Source organism: Peromyscus leucopus, chromosome 14 (assembly GCF_004664715.2).
Source record: "Peromyscus leucopus breed LL Stock chromosome 14, UCI_PerLeu_2.1, whole genome shotgun sequence".
Classification (NCBI taxonomy): domain Eukaryota; kingdom Metazoa; phylum Chordata; class Mammalia; order Rodentia; family Cricetidae; genus Peromyscus; species Peromyscus leucopus.
The window spans coordinates 78118434-78140908 of NC_051075.1; the positions used below are offsets into that span (position 1 = coordinate 78118434).

Below are 22475 nucleotides of genomic sequence, written 5' to 3' on the forward strand. Positions count from 1 at the left end.
TGTGGGGGTGGGGATATATGTTAATTGTAGGGTAAATTTAGGCTGGTTTTACAATAATGGTTGATATGTTTTCATTTATTAGCTTTGAATTTATATGTCTGTGACTCAAGCCTCTCTTTGAGTAGCTCTCTCTCTTTTTTGTTTTTTTTTTTTTTTTTAGACAGGGTTTTTGTGTAACAAGCCCTGGCTATCCTGGAACTCAGTCTGTAGACTGAGTAACCTGAACTTTGTTGTTGTTCAGTAACCTGAACTCACAGAGATCCACCTGCCTCTGCCTCCCCAGTGCTGGGGTTGAAGGTGTATGCCACCATGCTCGGCACACTTATTTGTATATTTAACAAAAGAACCTTACATAAAACATAAAATGTTTTAAAAACTTAGACTTTCCTGGACAATGAGACATGTGTGCTCCTGGCAGCAGCAATTACTTGAAGAAACTCTATATGTAGTTTGTTTTCTTTATGGCAAAAGTAGCCATTTGGGCAAGAAACTGCTTCTGCCTGGATTGCTTGATAATATGTTGTATAAATGGGACATACAGGACCCATAGGAAAATGACCACTGAGTTTTGACAAAACAAGGCAGAATGGTCCTTTAGGTTCCTGCTTTGCAGAGAAGACTGCCAGCCATTCTACAGGACACAGGGAGAAGCAGCTGAGAGACTCTAGGCTTATAGGCTGAAGATGGATGCTCCAACAGTGATAAGAAACTTTGGGTGACTGTTCAGGCAGCCAGATGTCTTTGTCATTTCTAGAATTATGAAAGTTGCTTGCAGTACACTTCCTGTTTACTCAGGTAATATTATATCCTTCTGGGGTCTTTGTAGTTGAAGACTAGGTAGTGATAATTTTCACTGGTTATGATAAAAGATAAAGTAGATATTAAACTTTAGACTCACAAATACAGAAGAGAAGATAGAATTTTTTTCCCCCCAGAACTGAGGACCAAACCCAGGGCCTTGCGCTTGCTAGGCAAGTGCTCTACCACTGAGCTAAATCCCCAACCCCCTAGAATATTTTCTTTAAATTTGCCAAATACAAATAGACTAGATATTGTAACTGTAATTTTTGATAACTGTTCTATTATGTAATTTTACTATGTTAAAGATAAAACCTTCCTTTTTGATTAGACAGAAAAGAAGTGCTATGTGTTGTCTTTCTGTATGCAGTGATTGTATTGCTCCCATTGGCTAATAAATAAAGCTGCATTGGCCAATGGCAGGGCAGGATGGAGCCAGTGGGATAATCCAAGAGAGACAGTGAGAGAGGAGAGAGGAGAGAGGAGAGTGGGGGGAGACGCCAGCCTGCTGCTCAAGGAGCAGCAAGATGCCTGCAGGGTGGTAACGCACGGTGGCAACATGTAGATGAATAGGAATGGGTTAAGTTCTAAGAGCTAGCAGGAAGCCTGACCCATAGGCCACACAGTTTGTAAGTGTCTACTTGGGACCAAGTGGTTGCAGGACAGGGGTGGGAGAGGTTCCTCCTCTCCATGGGGCCAGGCAGGACCAGAGACTTCTGGCTACGGGTAGGCAGTGCAGGCATATGGTACAAATTCAAAAGATGCTAAATGGTTTGCATGGTACGAATATCTTTTTCTTCATTCCCAGCCTCTGTTTCCTGTAGCTGGAAGCAGCCATTTTTACCTGATGTGCTGACTTCCTGAGGCTCCTGTTCAGGTATGGGAATGTCTGGGCTGCTGTGGCAGGTGCAGAATGGTTCTGGAGCATTTTTTTCTTGTGAAACTCCCTGGCATTCCTTCTTCTCAGTATGTTTCCTATGGGCAGTTTTGCCTCTCAATATCTCCCCCCCACCCCGCCCCATACACACCCCTTTCTCATGACATCTCTGCCGTTGTAGTTTTTTGTTTTGTTCCATAGGCTAGGAGGTAACTCAAGGCCTTTCAAATGCTAGACCAGGAGTCTGTCAACCTTAATCCTGCCCCTCTTTTGTTTGTTTGAGATAAGGTCTTCTGACTGACCTTGAGTTTGTAATTCTCCTGCCTCCATTACAAGTGCTATATGCATGTGTGTGTGAGAGAGATGGTCTTCTTTGTAGCACAAGCTTGTCTTGAATTAAAAATCCTCGTGCCTCAGATTTTCTAGAACTGGGATTGCAGGTGTGTGCCATTACACTAATGCATTTTGCTTTGTTTTATAATTTTGTTTGACTGTAAACCCCCAAACAGTAGACATTTATGAGAACAGTTTCTGAAGATAGCTTTGCAGGATGGTCTGTGTTGAGTGGTGGATGTTGGGCATGTGGCAGATACAGGATTTTGCATGTGCATTCGCCTTTGGTTGGAGCCTTTTAGGTGACTTCTTATTCTTATAGAGTCAGGTTTTTCTTTCTACCAAGTTAGTCATGAGCATTGATCTCAGGTTGTCAATCTTGGTGGCAAGTGCCATTGTCTCAAAAAACAAACAAACAAACAAACAAACCACAAAAACAGCCCACAGGCCATTTCATTCTTCTTTCTTCAAGTCTTCAAGTCTAATATCAGGAATAGATTTTTTTTTTTTTTTTTTTTTTTTTTTTTGTTTTTTGTTTTTCAAGACAAGGTTTCTCTGTGTAGCTTTGCGCCTTTCCTGGAACTCCCTTTGTAGACCAGGTTGGCCTCGAACTCACAGAGATCCGCCTGCCTCTGCCTCCCGAGTGCTGGGATTAAAGGCGTGTGCCACCACCGCCCGGCTTAAAAACATATCTTCGCATTTCCTTAGTTTTTGGGGTTTTTTTTTTTTTTTTGGTTTTTCGAGACTGGGTTTCTCTGTGTAGCTTTGCGCCTTTCCTGGAACTCCCTCTGTAGTCCAGTCTGGACTCACAGAGATCTGCCTACTTCTGCCTCCCGAGTGCTGGGATTAAAGGCGTGCGCCATCACTGCCTGGCTAGTTTCCCTTTTTATTTTAAGATAGAGGGCTGGATTGTAGCTCAGTGTTAACAGGTGCCAGGCTTTGGGTTCAATGGCTATTGTCCCTTCTGCCTCCCCATCCCTGAAAAGGATAAAGCAGTATAGAGTTTGGGGAGCAGGGGGAATCTAATAGAGTGTTCACAAATGTGGATTAGTTACAGAAAAGTCATTTGTTATGATGCAGGGCTGTAAAGGTCTGATACACAGTGATACCCTATAATAGGCCATTCCACTCTTTGCTCTTTCATATTGTGTCATTCCCTAACAATTTAAGACTCAGAGGAAAGAAAATAGTTTCTCATTAGGAAGAGGAAACATTTAAGCCAGTGTAGCCTGTAACCCAGTACTAGGAATTGGAAGCATTAGGATTTCATGGTATAGGCCAGCTTGAGCTTCATAGTAGTCAGACCCTAGACTCAAAAAATGAGATAAAAGAATTCAGTAACATAATTTACTAAGTGTTCTGGGTGCTTTTCCAGAAGCGTGGGTTCTACTTCCGGCAACCACATGGTGGCTCACAACTGCCTGTAACTCCACTTTTAGGGAATCTGATGTCCTTTCTGGCCTTCTCAGTCACCAGACACGCAGTGGTGCACATATACAAACAAGTAGGCAAAACACCCATGCGCATAAAATAATAAAAATGTGTTTTGGGAGAAGCATATTTCGAAGCAGGCACACTGTTATCCGAGGGGACATTCAGTGACAGGCATCAAGCAGGGTCATCTATAGGTGAGCCTGGAGGAGACAGCTGGCATGTTAGTAAGTATCCATGTTAGACCACAGGTCCTGCTGCTGTTCTCTCCCTGAAAACCAGGCCCTGTCTCCCTGTGTATACTTCTATAGTGAGCTGACCTTACAGGTGCAGGTAAGGCCTGCTCTCTGTACTGCCAGGCCCAGGATGGTGTTGCTTTACAGCCCGACTTCATCAGTGCCTTCCTGACCTAGCACATAGACTGGGTCACACTATTAACCTCTCCACCTTTGTTTCTTTGCTCTAACTGGAACTGATAACACTGAAGGGTCTGCCTCTCCTTTTACACCCTGGAACATTACAGGATTGCTTGTGCTCTCCTATAGTCTGAAATTGAAGAGCCTGTCTCTCCCTTCAGGATCCCCGTCACATTGTCCATGACGGGTGCCTCTCCTAATGAAGCTGCTACTTGGACTTGCATGAGGCTTGCTCTCCCACTTCAGGTGGTGATGCTGCAGTTTTCCTAGTAAAGCTCGTCTGAAGGGTAATTTCACCTCAGCTCTCTTCCTGCAAACCTGACCTGTTTTTATAACTGTCATGTATGGAAACCTACTTCAAGCTGGACATTAGCTATTATTGCTAAGGATGACTGCATGTACAAGTCCTGCTTTGTTCTTTGCTTAGATTTGCTTTATGTGTTGTTTCCTTACAGGTTAAGTGCACCTGTCCCGACACCAGTCTGGTGCATGTAGTATCCACTGAACGGTTCCTTCAGACTGAGTCTCTTGTTGGACATTTGAGTTCATTCCAGTTTATTGCGTTATCAGCAACATTTGATGAATAACTGTGTAGTCCACAGTGACTATGTAAGTGACAGTATCTGTTTTTTGAGATAAAAAGAAAGAATGGTGGTGGCAGTGGTGATGGTCATGCTGAAGGAAAGTTCAGTTTAAACACATTGAGTTGGAGCCACTATTAAGTGACTGTTGAATTATATGGCATTGTGCCGTGCAGTTAAATATTCCAAAGCTATTAACAGAAATGGTTGGAGAATCTCAAGTGTAAATGTGGTATAGGAAGAATAATTGCTACCAGGTTCAAAAGAAATACCCTGGAGAAAACGTGTCTAATCCAGGAGTAGAACAAAAGCAATCAAAAGTCAATTTAAATTTAATTTATTTGGGGGGCGGAGCTAGGGTTTCATGCAGCGCAGGCTGGCCTTGAACTTGCTGTATAGCTAAGGATGACCTTTAACTTCTGATCCTCCATCCTGAGAACTGAGATTATTGCCATTTATTGCAATTTATGCCATACTGGGGATTGAACGCAGGGTTTCATGCATGTTAGCAAGTGCTCTACCAACTCTGCTATATCCTAACTTACCCTTTCCCCCCTAAAATAAACAGTTGCACCTGCAGCCCTACTGACTTTAAAAACTTCCCTGCCTTAGCTTAATGCTGCTCTGATTACAGATCTGAGCTACCACACTCCATGCACTTAATTTATTTATTAAATTTTTGGTGGGGCCAACTGTAGATGTAACCAACCGTCTTATTAAATAAGAAACACAGAAACAATGTAAAAGAGAAAGCCAAGAGGTCAGAGCTCAGAGCTAAAATCTCACCCTTCCTCCTCTGTGTCCCAGCTTCTCGAAAAAAGAGCTATTTCCTTGTGTGTCCATAGGTTCAAAGTCATTCTGCCTACTCATTGGTTGTAAACCCAAACATGTGACTGCCTCGTCACTGTCTGTATGTACAACCCTCTAGGTCTTAAAGGCGTGTGTCTCCAATGCTGGCTGTATCCCTGAACACACAGAGATCTATGGGATTAAAGGCGTGTGCCACCACAGCCATGCTCTTTCTATGGCTCTAATAGCTCTGATCCCCGGGCAACTTTATTTATTAACATACACTCAAAATCACATTTCAGTACAATTAGAATACTACCACAGTCAACTGTGCCTTTATTTCCTCTGTATCCATCCTTATTTTCTGTTTTATTGCCCCTTGCCCCAGATTTCCTTGCTTTTTGTTTCCCTTGGTTTGTATAGGAAGATCATTTTAGTTAGAAGAAAACCTGAGTCTGTCAGCTCAGTTTCCAGTGTGGATAGCAGACCAGGAGTTGGCTGCATAAAACTCTTAGGAGGAAAAGCACCATCAGGGAGTGAGGGGTTGCATTTCCCGGGCCCCAAGTTGTAAGGGTTCTGCTTCTCCCACTTAGTTCCCAGACTCGTCAGTGTGGTAGACTGCTGTGGTGAAGGGAGGGAAACAGGTACTGTCCCCTTCCTAGAACTTTTCAGTGGTTAGCTACCTGTGCTCTTTATTAGCTCAACATTTATGAAACACCTGTAATGTGGCAGATACTAGAGATGCCCATGGCGAAGGACTGGAATTTAACAGTGGAGGCAGAAAAATAATTGGTATTATTCATGAGGTGTAACTAAACATGCACCACTGAGCCATCTCTCCAGCCTCTGCGTGCACCTTAAGATGAAAACCCAAACAATGGAGAAGCATGCACAGCTGAGTTACAAATTGTACTTCTTTGTCCCAGTCCATTAGCCCACTTCTTGTCCTGGGAATTTATTGACTTTTTGTATTTTTTAAATCAAATTTTATACTTTTAAAATAACTGTGTTACAGTATCTCGTGTCTTCAGTTTTCCTACCCCTCTACCCCCCCCCCCAATACTCTTTTTCTTTTTCTTTTCTGAGTACTTTTTGTTCTTTTGTTTTTGAGGCAGGGTCTTCTAACGTAGCCTTCACGGAGGTAATGTGTAACCGTGACTGGCCTTGCTCAGTCACTAGACAGGGTTACTCTGTATAGCCCTGGCTGTCCTAGAACTCACTCTGTAGACCAGGCTGGCCTCTAACTTAGAAATCCACCTGTCGGGTGCTGGGATCAAAGGTGTGTGCCATCACCCCCTGGCATTTTTTTTTTTTTTTAAAGTAACATCTTTAGCCAGGTATAAACATACCTTTAATCTTAACATTATGGAAACAGAGGCAGGGAGATCTCTTGTGAGTTCAAGGCCAGCCTGGTCTACATAGTTTCAGGACAGCCAGGGCTACAGAGAGACCCTGTCTGAAACACACACACACACACACACACACACACACACACACACACACACCTTTAGGTTTTTCTAGGTGTGGCTGTGCCCCTTGGGAGGCCAGGGCTACAGAGAGACCCTGTCTGAAACACACACACACACACACACACACACACACACACACACACACACACACACACACCTGTAGGTTTTTCTAGGTGTGGCTGTGCCACTTGGGAGGCAAAGACAGGCAGATCTCTGCGAGGCTTACCAGAGTTCACAGTGAGACTGTCTCAAAAACAACAACCCAAACAGACAACCAGTCAAACTAACAAACAACAATAAAACAGCTTTGTGGCTGGAGATAAGGTTCAGTGGTTTAAAGTGCATACAGCTCTTACACATACTCCTATTTTGGCCAATTCACAATTGCCTGTAACTCTAGCTCCAGGAGATCTATTGGCCTTCTTTTGGCCTCCATCGATATCCACGTTTTGTGTACATGCACACACATAGGCACATATACACCAATAATAAAATTTTAAAAATAACAGCTTTATTGATATAATTCACTAAACACACAATTTATTTATTATCTAAATGTGGGATCCAGTGATCTTGATTGTATTCACAGATCATGCACCTGTTTGCCAGTGGGTAAAACATTCAGAATATGCCTACCATTTGTAAAGAATTCCTTGGCTGGGTGTGTTGGCATACCCCTTTAATCTCAGCACTGTGGAGCCAGAGGCAGGTGGATCTCTGTGAGTTCAAGGCCAACCTAGTCTACAGAATGAGTTCCAGGACAGCCAGGGCTGTTACACAGAAACCCTGTCTTGAAAAACAAACCAAAACAAACAAACAAAAAATTCTGGACTTAACAACAGTGATCTCATCGGGCGGTGGTAGTGCACACCTTTAATCCCAGCACTCGGGAGGCAGAGGCAGGTGAATCTCTGAGAGTTTGAGGCCAACCTGGTCTACAAAGGGAGTTCAAGGAAAGGCACAAAGCTACACAGAGAAACCATGTCTCGAAAAAACAAACAACAACAACAACCCCCCCCCCAAAAAAAAAAACAACAACAGTGATCTCCCATTTCTCCCACAGCCTCTTGCAACCACTAGTCTATTATGGCTTTTTAAAAATATATTTATTATTTCATGTGTATGATTATTTTGTCTGTGTATTTGCACCATGTGTGTGCCTGGTGCCTTTAGAGGTCAGAAGAGAGTGTTGGATTTCCTGGGACTGGAGTTACAGACAGTTGGGAGCTGCCATATTGGAGCGGGAAATCAAACTCAAGTCATCTCCAAGAGCAACAAGTTTTCCTCTAGCCCTAGTATGTCTTTATGATCACCTCTTCATATAATATCAGGTTTTTGTTTTGTAACTTAGTGCTTTAATTTTGCATAGTACCTTGTACTTTTTTATGACAGTATAAACCATCTTATGGATATACTGCATTTTGTGTTTTCATTTGGTTAATGGGCACTTGGGATCATTTTTGCTTCTTGCCTATTATTTATAATGAATGGTGCTATGACTATTTATGTACAGGTTTTTGGGTGGCTATATAGAGTGATTCCAATGTTTTGAGGAATCAGTTCACTTTATATTCCCAGTACTCCAGACAAATAACCCAATTTGAAAATGGACAAAGGCTAGTGAGATGACTCAGGAGGTGAAGGTGCTTGCCAGGCAAGTCTGAGGACCAGAGTTGAAGCACACTCGTTAAAGGCGGAAGGAGAGAACTGACTCCAGAGTTGTCCTCTGACCCCACCAACATGTGCATACATAACAATAATAAATAATAACTTAAAGCTATAAATATGGAAATGGAAAAAGATTTGAATTAGATATTTGTCCAGGAAAGATGTTCACAAATTGTCAGCAAATGTATCTGCTATTTAGTCTTCATCAGGGAAATCCCATTGAGAGACTACATCCTATTGACTTGAGCCAAAAGTCAGACAATAACAGGTATTGGCTAAGATGGAGAGAATTAGGAACCAATGTTACTGGGAATATAAAATGGAAGTTGATGTTCTCTTCTGTAAATGTTAACAAAATATGGCCCCGTGGAAGGACAGCTAATTCATGGTTTCAAATCATAATCAGGAAATATGCTAGAAGGATATTATAGGGCTAAATGATTTTTAAATTGAACACTCTGTTATTGGGAAATATTAAATCATACATTCAAGATTTTTTTTTTCTTTTTTGAAGGTTTAGTTTTGGTTATGTGTCTGTGTGGGTATGTTCATGTGAGCACACTTGCCTGGGGAGGCCAGAAGAGGGTGTTGGATACTCTAGAGCTGAAGTCACAGGCAGTTGTGAGCCACCCAATGTAGCTGCTGGAAACTGAACTGGGGTCCATGCAAGAGCAGTATGTGCTTTTAACTGCTGAGCCATTTCTCCAGCCCAGTTTTACTTTGTGTGTGCATATGTTGTGAATGTGTGTATGTATGCATGTGTGTCCATGTACACATGTGCACATGTTCATGTGGAGACTTGAAGTCAACATCAGGTATCTTCCTTGATTATTCTTCACCAAAACTGAGGTATGTTCTCTGAGTTTAAAGCTTGATGGCTAGTCTGGCTAGTCAGCTTGCTCCAGGGATTACAAGTGGCTGTCACTCTTTCATATAGGCTCTGGGGATCCACACTGCAGCTCTCACACTTGTACAACAAGCACTCTGTCTGCTGAACCATCTTCACAGCCTGTTAAACAGGAGTTTTTAAAATCACACATTATCGCCTTTAATCCCAGCACTCGGGAGGCAGAGCCAGGCGGATCTCTGTGAGTTCGAGGCCAGCCTGGGCTACCAAGTGAGCTCCAGGAAAAGGCGCAAAGCTACACAGAGAAACCCTGTCTCGAAAAACCAAAAAAAAAAAAAAAAAAAAAAAAAAATCACACATTATCAAAATTCAATCTAAAGCCATAATAATGTGGGGCTGGATAAACTCAGAGGTTAAGAGCACCGGCTGCTCTTTCATAGGACCTGAGTTTGATTCCCAGCACCCGTATAGCAGCTCACAGCCATCTGCAATTCTATTCCCAGGGGATCCAGCACTGTCTTTGTCCTTTGTAAGCACTGAATGAGTGTAGTGCACAGACCTCTATGTAGGCAAAATACCTATACACAAAATAACAATGCATGGACTATTTTTTAGATAAATATCTACTAATTATTAATTTTAATAATTGTGAGGGATGATAGTAGGAAAATAATTATAGTCTTTGTTTTATGTAATTAAACCATTATGGTTCTGTAATAGTAGAAAACTTTGTATGTACAGTAAAAATGCTGCAGTTTATACATACAGTAGTTTTTTTTTGTTTGCTTTTTTTTTTTTTTTTTTTCTCGAGACAGGGTTTCTCTGTGTAGCTTTGCGCCTTTCCTGGAGCTCACTTGGTAGCCCAGGCTGGCCTCGAACTCACAGAGATCCGCCTGGCTCTGCCTCCCGAGTGCTGGGATTAAAGGCGTGCGCCACCAACGCCCGGCACATACAGTAGTTTTTAATCTGAGTGGAGGTAATTGAGGCAGTGTTTGCGGGCATTGATTGGGTGGTGTGATGATAGGCACAGCTCAGTATACACAGGGTGAGAGTTCAAACCAAGACTGCTTGCTAGACCAGAAACACCTCCAGTTCATTACGTGTTTGAATTTCAATTGATGTCTGGTTATTGTATGTTCAGAAAACTTTTTATTTGCTAAACTTTTAGAGACCCCATTTTAATACTCTGGGAAGGGCCAATTTTACTTTGATACTTATAAATAATATTTGTTATAATAGCATATACTTCTTTTAACTTGCATTTTGTAATGAAACTGGTGTAGAGATAATTTTTGTTTTTAATTCCCTTAAATTCCAAGTTTATTTCATACCTGTCAATGAACATTAAAATTTTTTGTATATTTTATACTATACCAAGTTCTATAGTTACTATCCTAATGAGTCAAGGTTTCCTTGAGAGAGCTGTAGAGTATGTATGCACATGTCATACATGTAGATACTTAGAGGTTTATTTTAAGTCAATCATCTGATGCGGGGGGGGGGGGGGGGCTGACAGATTTGAAATCTGTGGGGCAGACTTAAGGGAGGAGTTGAATCATCATTCTCAACACCTGCTTCCAAGTCCAGTATTTTCTTATAGACCCGCTTTCAGTGGATATGATGGAGCATAGACTCTGTTCCTTATCATCATCTGAGTGTAGATAGTAACCTGGTCTACCTAATGCTTGAAAGCAATACCTGTGTCATCTCACTAAGGGAAGAACCCGGGGATAGCTTGAGCTGAGGATTGGAAAGGCCAGCAGAGGCATAGTCAGTATCCCGCAAAAGTAAGCAGTGCACACCAGTGTTCATGTGAAGCCTTGTCGTAGTGTCTCTAGGCCAGGGCTTTGACGGTGTACAGTTTCTGCCACCATTTATACATATACCAAATGACGCTGTGGGGAGGTGTCCTGCTTTTTTTTTCTTTTTTCTTTTCCTTCCTTCCTTCCTTCCTTCCTTCCTTCCTTCCTTCCTTCCTTCCTTCCTTCCTTCCTTCTTTTTTTCTTTCCTTTTTTGTTTATTGAGACAAGGTTTCTCTGTGTAGCTTTGGAGTCTTTCCTGGAACTCACTCTCCAGCCCAGGCTGGCCTCGAACTCACAATCTTGGGCTACAGAGTGAGTTCCAGGAAAGACTCCAGAACTACACAGAGAAACTGTGTCTCCGAAAAACTAAAAAAAACCCCAAAAACAAAAACAAAAACCAACCCAAAAAACCTGCAGTATTCTGTAGGTCTGACTAGCAGTGTGTACATTGCATCTAGGTGAGGAGTTGCTAGGGCACATTCATTACCCAATGTCAGTTCTAAGACAGCACTTGCACAACTATACTTCCTGTCGTTAGTGTGAGCCTTCTCTCTGTTGGTGCAGCTATTAGTAATTGTGCTTTTTTGTGCTTCTCGGTCCAGGCAGGTCTGAGTTTATTTTGACTCTTCCAAAAGTTGGCATCTGCTAAAGGGAAACAACAGCCTTAGAGCTAGCAGCTTTAGTGCTTCAGTTTGTATCTAGAAACAGTGGAAGGTTCTTTTTCCCATCTTATAGTTCCTGACTGTACACAAAGCAGAACTGAGGAACTTCTTCCCTTTCTCCTGCCCCTTCCTCCTTCTCTCTTTCTCTATAATTGAACTCATTATGTAGCACAGGCTGGCCTCAATCTCATGTTGATCTCCTGTCTCAGCTTAGTACTAGAGTTCTTGAGCTTTTCTTAATGCTCCTTCACCTCTGTCCTGGAAACCAGTGGTCTCTGCTGTGTCTCTCATTTTACCATTCTCAAAATGCTGTATGAATAGACTTTTGATCTTGACTTAACTTTTCTGTAGCTGTGAAGAGAAAGCATGACAAAGGCAACTTATAAAAGAAAGTATTTAATTGGGAGCTTGCTTACACTTTCAGAGGGTGAGTCCATGTAGGGGAGCATGGTGGCAGGCAGGCAGGCAGGCAGGCCTGGCGCTGGAGCAGTATGTCAGAGCTGACATCTGATCCACAAGGTGTGTGTGTGTGGGGGAAGTGAATTATGATAAAGCCACTCAAAAATAAGCAGGCAGTCTTTATAAAGAATTAACTATTACCAAAAGACTAACCCAGGAAGCTCACTCTTCAGGGAAATAGAATTAGCACATGTTCTCAATGAAATGCACATGCAGCTGTTTACAGAAGCTTTATTTGGGTAGAGCCAGGGAGCAGTTAAGAGTGCTGTTTTTCCAGAGGGCCCAGCATCCACATTGGGCAGTTCCCAGATGTCTGCAACTCCCAGACATACACACATGTAAAATAAAAAGAAATGTTTTTTTTAAACATTTTAGGTATTCATTGGGAAATAAAATAAGTTCAAATAAATGAAGAGAATTGAATAAGAAAAAGAAAATGGTTCCTAATCTTCAGTTAACATAGAAGAGTATCTAGGGCACTTCCATTGCTCAGGAGGTGAGGTCAGCCCTGTCTACACAGCAAGTTCTAGGATAGCCAGGGCTACATAGAGAGACCCTGTCAAAAAACAAAACAACAAAAAGAGACTGCATAGCCTGTCCACATTGGGGCATGAAGCAGATGTTACAAAGCTTCTGGTTGCTAAGTTGGGGAGATAGGTTCCTAGAGTGTGGAAGGGCAGCAGTGGCTGCAGGGAGTCACCCAGGAGCAGGAGTTCCACTCCCAGCGAGGAGACTTTCAGGATGTTTCTGTGTATCATTTGTATTATTGGAGTGCTCAGTACAGACAGCAAATGCCTACCTGTTGCAGGTGGACCGGAGCATGCATTCAGAAGGAAGGGCCGCCCTTGCATGCTACAGGAAAGGTGCTCTGTGAATCAGAGATGCTCTACACCTACTCTGTTGGCAGTGCCACATCCACTTGGTCCACAGCCCTAGGTCTCTGGTGCTGAGTGATGCTCCATAGATCCCAGAAAAGTTGAGGACCCAGTGTCCTCAAAGCCAAGCTGTAGCTCTTAGAACTGGGGTGCTCTTCTTGGTATTGCACTCCAGGATGTGACAGGGAAGGAGTCTTGAGCGTGGGGTACTCTGAGCTTCTGTTTTGGGTAGATATGAGCCTTGCAGATGGCAAGCATTAGACAGTACCTGTTAGATGAGCTGTGTATCTGTGGGGGTGGGGGCGTTGGCAGTTTACTGCTGTACTTGAGTCACTCGTTGCTGGTGTTCTAGCTGACAGTATATAGCCTCAATACCTTAAGAACTATGCCTAGCCAGGGGGTGTCCCAGCACTGGGAGGCAAAGACAGGCAGATCTCTGAGCTCGAGGCCAACTTGGTCTATAGAGAGAGTTCCAGGACTACACAGAGAAAGCCTGTCTCAAAAAACAAATGGAGGGGGGAGAGAGAGAGAGAGAGAGAGAGGGAGGGAGGGAGGAAGAGAGGGAGAGAGAGAGAGAGAGAGAGAGAGAGAGAGAGAGAGAGAGAGAGAGAGAAAAGAAGAAGAAGAGGAGGAGGAGAAAGGAAGAAAGAAAAGAGAGAGTCAGAGACAGAGAGAAAGAAAGAAAGAAAAACTATGCCTAGCCATGCCTGTTGGTAGAGAGAGAGGCCTGTAGACCTAGCTACTTGGAATGCCTCAGCAGAAGGATTGCTTAAAGTGTGATAACAGCTTGTGAGACCAAGTTCAGTGGTAAAGTGTTTGTCTGGTGGGTGCAAGGTACTAGGTTCAATGCTCAATAACACTATAATATGGGAAAGTGGTTTTCCAGCTCATAACAGTGGCACAGTATATTTTGGCACAGATAACTGAGGATATTGGATTTCTAATAAATCACTAGGCTCTTGCCTTCTGACTCCTGCTCTGTTCTGATACATAGCCATCAAATTGAGATTAAGGACAATGGACTGCCTTCTATAGATTATGGTCCTGTTGTATCTAATGATACTTTTCTTAAAGCAAATTCACGTTTTTTTTTTCCTGTGTATTTTTCTAAAAGTTATATAATTTTCTTGTTCATTTACAGAGTCCTTATTTCCAAGGTACATTCTCATGCCTCAGCCTTCCAAATGCTAGTATAATAGTAGGTGTGAGCCACCACCACCTCGGCTTTTGTTTTGTTTTGAAACAGGGTCTCACTATGGATCCTTGACTGTCCTGGAACCCACTAAGTAGACCAGGCTGGTTGCAAACTCTTCAAGAGAAATCCTCCTGCCCCTCCCTCCCTCCCTCCCTCCCTCCCTCCCTCCCTCCCTCCCTCCCTCCCTCCCTCTCTCCCTCCCTCAAGTGCTAGGGTTGAAGGCATGACCACCATGCCCACTTTTTTGTTGCTCAAATTGTTCTAGATTTGGCTAGTAGAAGACAGAATTCATTGTTCTTTTAAAAATCTTACTTGGTGATATAACAAAACATCCTAGGGTCATCTTGCAAACTTGTGAGCCATGAAATAAAACATTTCAAGATATTGTAGTAATTTTATTGGAGACATGTTTAGAAGTCCCTTCTGGGAGTTAATGTGCTTAGTTTTCCTCCCTTTAAGGCTTTCTCAGTAGACAGATGGGAACTAAATGTGTTGATGTACGTGCACACAAAGCCATAATTCTTGTGGTAATAGAACTCTTGAGTGCATGTTGTTACCAACAGTTCCTGCCCACCACCATGGGATTCTCTCTAAAAGCCTCGCCTTTCCTATATTTGTGACTCTTCTTTAGCTTAAGCATTTGGAGGTTCATTCATGTTCGTATGTGTTTAGTTCATTTCTTTTTATTGCTCAGTTGTATTCTGTTGTATGGATATGTTACAGTTTGGAGAGACTGTTAGACTTTTCTCTCCAAAGTATTAGTTGCATTTCATTTTGCCACCATCAGTAAAGAAAGATTCATTTTCTCCATGTTATCACCAGACTTGGGCATTGTTTTAAATTTTGTTCTTATATTTGTACTTATATATCTCTCCAGCCCAAATTTTGTACTTTTTAGTCAGCATGGTATAGTAGTTACTCATAGAGCTTCAGTTTGCCTCTCCGCTATCTATTGGTTTTTAACCTTACCCTTTCTCCTTTACTTTCTCTCCCTCCTTCCCTCCCTCGAAGGGTTGGTTAGAGGGTATTTTTGTTTGATAGTGCAGCCATAAGTGCCCTCTGGTTTTGCCTGGCCCCATGGTCCCTCAGCTGCTTATAAAATAATCATTCAGAGGCTTAAAATATTAATTACCAATTGTATGACCTATGGCAGGCTTCTTGCTAGCTAGCTTTATTATTTAACCCATTTCTATTAATCTATAAGTTGCCACATGGTCATGGCATTACTGATTTTGGCATCTTGCTGCTCCTTTGGCAGCGACTGGCATCTCTTCTGCCTTTGCCTTTCTTCTCTTCTCTCTGTCTTGGATTTCCCCCCTGCCTCTAAGCTGCCTTGCCATAGGCCAAAATAGCCTTACTTATAGCCAATGGGAACAACACATTTATAGCATACAGAAAGACATCCTACAACACTTCCCTTTTCCATCTAATCAAAAAAGGAGGTTTTAACTTTAACATAGTAAAATTACAAATAATAGAGCAGTTATCAAGCAGAAGTTATAGTTATAATATCTAGCCTATTTGTATTTGGCAAAATTAAAGAAAATATTCTATCATCTATCCTATATCTGTGAGTCTAAAGTTTCATATCTAATTTATCTTTTATCATAACCAATGAAAATTATAACTATCTAGTCTTCAACTCCATCAAAGACCCCAGAAGGATCTTACCTTATATATCTTGCCTTATAATATTACCTAAGTAAAGCAACTTCCAAAGATCTAGAATGACAGAGACATCTGGCTGCCTAGACTGTCACCCAAAGTTCCTCTGCAATGTTGAAGCATCTTCAGCCTATAGGCCTCGAGTTTTTTAGTTGCTTCTCCCTGTGTCCTGTAGAATGTCTGGCAGTCTCCTCTGCAAAGCAGGAACCTGAAGGACCATCTCACCTTGTTTTGGCAAAATTTAGTGGTCATTTTTTCCATGGGTCCTGTATGTCTAGCCCATACAACATTTTGTCAAGCAGTCCAGACAAGAACAGTTTCTTGCCCAAATGGCTAACTTTTGCCATAAGGATAACACACTCCATATGGAGTTACTTCGATGCCCATCATCTCTTTGAAGTAAATCGGTGCTGCCAGGAGCAGATGTGTCTCACTGTCCAGAAAGCCTTAAAGCTTTTAAAACATTTTAAATGCCATATTCTGTAGGTCTTTGAAGTATTTGAAAATTATCTACCTAATTGAAATCTATGAATATCTAGAAAATTTAACATGACTATAAGTTTATCATAGATGTCTAATTATTAATCTGTATTTCTTAATTATACATGACAATGTCAAATGAGCTGTACAAACACAATACTTTAAGCAAGAGTAGAAATATACATACAGTATAACAAAATTAACTTTAAATTTTTATCAATAATCTAAAATCCATAGCAATGTAAAACATTTCAAACAAATTATTGCTCTTTAAAAGTAGATTCAACAATCTACCCTTTTATTCTATTATATCTATACTATCCTCCTTTCTTTTTTAGAAAGAGATTGTATTTATAATTAACCCCCTTTAAATAAAAATAAATATTTATAAACAATATTTTGGGAATTTAAGCATAGCTTCTCCTACTACATCCTGCTGGTTGGGGCGCTGGCAATCTAATCTGAATCCTGAGAAAATTAAGAATTACAGTTAAATCTTGGTTGTAGTAGTCTGTGATGCTGTATCAATCTTGGCAAACCATATTAGCCTGGAAGCAACCCACGGGTTCTCATCTACTGTGGAAACAAAACCCTAAACAAGGACAGACATCCATAGATAGGATCTTGCTCTATAGTTCTGACTGGCTGGGAACTTCCTCAGCCTCCTAAATGTTGGGATCATAGGCATGCACAACCACACTCAACTTTTGCTAAACACATTCTGTGGTGATAATATTGTTTTTGTTTCAATGTTTGTCTACTCCAGAACTCACCTTAATATCTATAAGGCCAATATATTGGGAGGTGGGTCTTTCAATAGGTTAAGAGGCCATGAGAGTTTCACTCATGAATGGGTTCAGTGTCTTTATAAAAAAAGGTTTGGGCAGTGGGCTGGATCTCTGTTAATTTTTTTTTTTTTTTTTTTTTTGGATTATGGAGAATGAACATTTTTATAAACTTTAGAATTATTTTAAAAGGCATTCTGGGCCAGGTGTGGGGGTGCATATTTTAATCTTAACACTTGGTAGACAGAGGCAGGTAGGTATATTTCTGTGAATTCAAGACCAGCCTGGTCTACATAGCAAGTTCCAGATCCACCAGGAATACATTCTGAGACTCTGTCTCAACAAATAAAAACTAAAAAGACATATTCAAAGGCACATGCTATTCTACTTCTATTTGTTACACTTCTCTCTCTTTATCCTTTAGACCAGTGGTTCTCAACCCTCCTGATGCTGCGACCCTTTCATGTTGTGATGACCCCCAACCATAAAATTAGTTTCCTTGCTACTTCATAACTGTAATTTTGATACTGTTATGAATCATATGCAGGATATGCAGGGTAGTCTTAGGTGGCCCCCATGAAAGGTCATTCAACAACCCCCCCCCAAGGGTCACAACCCACAGGTTGAGAACCACTGTTTTAGACTCTGTTCCATCTCCATATTAGTAATTTTAGTGGACTTTATGAATTTCCTAAGATACTGTTTTAAAGTTATTCATTATTATTGTAAGGGTGTAAAGTGAAGGGTAGGTGGTGATGTCATATTCTAAGTCTTAGAAGATCAGAATAGTGGTGATATTTACTGTTTGTTACAGCTACTAACTTATAATAATACAGTTTTTATTTTCTTTCTACTAAGCCAAACTGGCAAGGCGCAGTCAAGAACGAGACAATCTTGGCATGTTGGTCTGGTCACCTAATCAGAATCTTTCAGAAGCAAAACGTAAGTCTTGAAGCTCCTTTATTTCTCCTCTTCCTTAGGTAATGCAAAGTCTTAAAGGCATCATTGTAACGTAAAGTCTTTCTCTATTACTGCTCTCTCAGTTTTAAAATAGAGGCAGAGGCAGGCGGATCTCTGTGAGTTTATTTAATTTAAATATTTCCAGCCTGTGATTTCATTATCTTTTACATATTCCCAAATGCTGTGTAAGGTAGTAAGGAATGTAGCTAAGGACACTGAGTCAGAGTAGAAAGGAAATAGTGGGCTGGAGAGATGGCAAAGCAGTCCGAGCACTTGGAGAGAACCTGGTTCCAGGGATCCAATGACTCCTTCTGACTTCTGTGGTGCACATACATACCAATAGGTGAAACATTCTAGCACAGAAAACCTTTTTTTTTTTTTTAAGCAAAGAAGGAGATAACAATGAAATGTGTAACCCCTTAACTGGGAATGCATAGATTTAACCCAGGGTTTCCCAGTCCTAGGTCAGTACTCCACCACTGAGCTGCACCTCCAGCCTGGCAGTATTAGCAGTATTACTGGCAAATACCCTGAGACCACTGACCTTTGTTTTGGAGGGGGAAGATAAAGAGGTTCTGTTAAAGATATTAATTGTATTTTCCGTCTATGTTACCTTTTAAGACTAATTTTGTATCTGCTGTCTTACCATAATTCCTTGCTGTTTGAAGGTCTTTATTTTCATCATAACTAAGAAATAAAACAAATTTTTCTTCTGAGAAATTTTCATTGTAATTTATGGATGGCATTTATGGGGTTTGTTAACTGAAATCATATCACAGTTTTTGGTATTATGCATATCTGGCCCGGAACTCACAGATCCACCTGCTGGAATTACAGGTGTGTGCCACCATGCCCCCACCTTAACATTTCTGATCTTTGCCATGCTACAGAAAAGCTTTCTGCATATTGCCTCGTATGTTTTGTTTTTCATCCTTTTCTTTGAGCATTTGCAGTGATTTACAAAATGGATTCATGTCATTTTGAACATGCTGTTTCTTTCAGAGCAGGGGAAAAAAGAACTAAAAACATCTACCTTGTAATCCGTAAAGCTTTGTTTTCCTGAGCCCAGCTGACTAAGTGCTTCCTTGAGGTTCTTAGGCACCCAGTTAGTCTGTCTTCTTTATTGGTGGAGTTGCTTTACTTTCAGAGGGTCTGACTCTGGAGCTCTCTCTTCACTCTGTTGCCCTCATGGAGCATTCTAGTCTCCGTGCCATGGGGAAGAGCAAGCGCTTCTGAGCCTTACGCCAGCCCAGCACGTGCTTATGCTGCCCCTGGTCATGCAGCTTTCACTGTCCATCCACAGTGGTGTAAGGGGAGTTCTCTGAATCCCGTGTGCAGATGGCTTTCCACAGCTTAGAGACAAGGAATGAAGAGCCCAAGGTCACGGACAGCTGGGCTCTAAATCTGCTCCTCTGAATCAGCTCCTAGATTCTTGTCTGTTTATTCCATTTTTTCATGGGTTTTGTTTGTTTTGGGAGGGGCGGGGTTGTAGGCCTAGCCTTTAACAGCTGAACCACCCCCCTCCTTCCCCAGGATTTGTCTGTGTAGTCCTGGCTGTCCTGGTACTCGCTATGGCCTCATAGAGATCCACTTGCCTCTGCCTCTGGAGTGCTAGATCAACGATCTGCACCACCACTCCTGGCCCGTTCCCAGAGTCTGGATCTCTTTATACTCACAATACTTCTTCTAGGTTAGGATTATGTTAGTATCCTTTTACCTCTTTTCTTTGCCTCCCCTCTTCATTCTTCCTAATTAGCATCTCTTGTATCTTGGCATTGCATACTAGAATCTTTGGGATCAGAATTTAACTTTTGGTATTTTATTCTTACTAGACCTACAAGAAAGCCAATGAATATATAAAGTTAGTAGGTCCCTCTACCCCACAAAGATTGGAACTTACTGTGTACCCTAGATTGGCTTTAACACAGGGATCATTTTGCATCAGCCTCCTGAGTAGTGGCCTACAAGTGTGCACATAACACCTGCTTGAGAGTTTTTAAACATCGGTATTAAGATAAATTTCAGTTTTACTGTTAGGCTCTACTCAATATTAGTTAAAAGTTGAACTTTTAAGAACTAATCTAAGCTGGTGGTGGCACATGCCTTTAATCCCAGCCAGCACTCAGGAAGCATAGGCAGGTGGATCTCTGAATTGGAGGCTAGCCTGGTCTACAGAGTGAGTTTCAGGATAGCCAGGGCTTCACAGAGAAACCCTGTCTGGGGATGGGAGGTGGTGGAGAGACAAAACAAAAACTAATCTAACAGTAACAATGTTGCCTACTGTTGACTCTTTAGAAGACACAAAAGAAAAACAGAAAAATCCAGGTTTCTTACTCAGAAATAACAGCTTAATGTTTCTGTAAATCCTTACCAAAAAAAAAAAAAAAAAAAAAAAATTATTACGTATACAGTGTCTGCCAGAAGAGAGCGCCGGATCTCATTCTAGATGGCTTTGAGCCACCATGTGTTCGCTGGGAATTGAACTCAGGACCTCTGGAAGAGCAGCCAGTGCTCTTAATCGCTGAGCTACCTCTCCAGCCCTCTGTAAATCTTGTTATCATGCATTACCCCACCCTCCATCCCTACATGCACCTTCCATTTTTGGTGGTGCTGAGCATCAATCCCAAACGATTGTGTATACTGAACAAGTCCTGTACCACTGAAGTGTACCCCCAGCATATCCTTAGTTCTGTGCACATTTATATGGAAATAATGGTGGAGCTGTTTCTGTGCATGTCTCTGTTGCCCTGAGCCTGAGAACTTCCCACATTGTTAAAACACCCTGTAAACTTTTCTTTTAATCCCTTTTTAAGAAAAGTTTTTATTTTTATTTTATGCATGTATGTTTGCCTGCATGTATGTTATATATATGTTCTACATATGTGCCTGGTACCTGAGGCCAGAAGAAGGTATTAGATCCTCTGAAACTAGAGTTACAGACAGTTGTCAGCCACCATGTAGGTGTTGGGGACTGAACCTACATGTTCTATAAAAGCAGCAACTGCACTCAACTGCTGAATCATCTTTTAACGACACCATCCCCCTCCAGCGCACGCATGCACATACACTCTCTTTTGAGAGTTTTCACATTGTAGCCCAGGCTGGCTTAAAACTCACTGTAGGTAGATCCTGGCTTTCCTGTGTTACCTGAAAACTTTGTTTTGTCTCTGAATTTATAATCACCTAACTTCTTACCATAACCAAGTATGGATATACTATATATAGTTTGTACATTTAAAAACAAAAGCAGGCTGGAGAGATGAGTCAGAGGTCAAGAGTACTTGTCTGCTCTTGCAGACAACTTGAGTTCATCTCAAAATTTATTTTATTTTTAAATTATTTGTATGCCAGCATGTGTTTATGTGCACTATGTATGTGCAGGTGCTCACAGAGGCCTGCAGATGGACATGGAATCCTCTGGAACTGGAGCAACAGGTGGTTGGTTGTAAGATGTCGTGTGGGTTTAGGGAACTGAACCTTAATCCTCTGCAAGAGCAGTAAGTGTTCTTAGTCATGGGAGCCCTCTCTCCTGCTTACCTATAGCCATGTGCAACTTAATGTTTCCATGAACACATGTAGCATGCTCCCAAGAATGATTAGTTTTCTATTGCTTAGACCTTGTAGCCATCTTATTACTTGTGTGTCCCTGGTGTTGCTGGTCCCAATGCACCTACTATGCTTCCAGTTTTTTGAGAAAGTAACACACACACACACACACACACACACACACACACACACACACACACTTATTGGAATGATTTACAGGTTGCAGTCCAATAATGGCTAGTTATGAATGGAAAGTCCAAGAATCTAGTAGTTGCTCAGTGCCATGAGGTTGGGTGTCTCAGTTGGTCTACTGGGATCCAGAAGAAGGAATGGATGTGCTGACTAGGCAAGGGCAAGCAGGGGAAGAACAAGCCCTTCCTTCTTCCATCCAGTAGAAGATGTGGCCCAGATTAAAGGTGTGCCTTCCAGCCTCAATGTCTGGGAGCATGCCCTCCATTTCTGGATTATAGTTCATTCCAGTTATAGTCAGGTTGACAACCAAGAATAACCATCATACCATGTCCCTTTATTGCATTATTTTCTCTTGCGTCCACTTTAATGTCATGTTTTTCATCATGGTGACTCAAGGAGCAATTGGCTATACCCTGTATCTCTTCTGTCATAAAGCCCATGCATGTAGTAGGCTTATATACTCTCTGGTGTGTGAAAATATAGTCTGGTGTAACAGAGGACAGGATAGACTAATGACTTAATTCAGAGTCTATTTCAAAGAAACACATGAATATATTTTTAAAAATTAATTGATTTACTTTATGTATATGAGTGCTCTATCTGCAAGTATGCCTTTATGCCATAAGGTGGCATCAGATTCCACTA

General features: G+C 41.6%; 1 protein-coding gene across 2 annotated transcripts in view; it reads left to right on the forward strand.

Annotated features, from left to right (window-relative positions):
- Nucleotides 1-22475, forward strand: part of Rcor1 (REST corepressor 1) — an 84532-nt gene that overhangs the window by 25275 nt on the left and 36782 nt on the right. For both annotated transcript variants that reach the window (XR_003736084.2, XM_028883778.2), the window contains exon 3: nt 17991-18074. Coding sequence is in view for 1 of the 2 variants with exons in the window: in XM_028883778.2 (XP_028739611.1) it covers nt 17991-18074 (84 nt within the window). In the remaining variant the exon portion in view is untranslated. The remainder of the gene's footprint in view (nt 1-17990; nt 18075-22475) is intronic.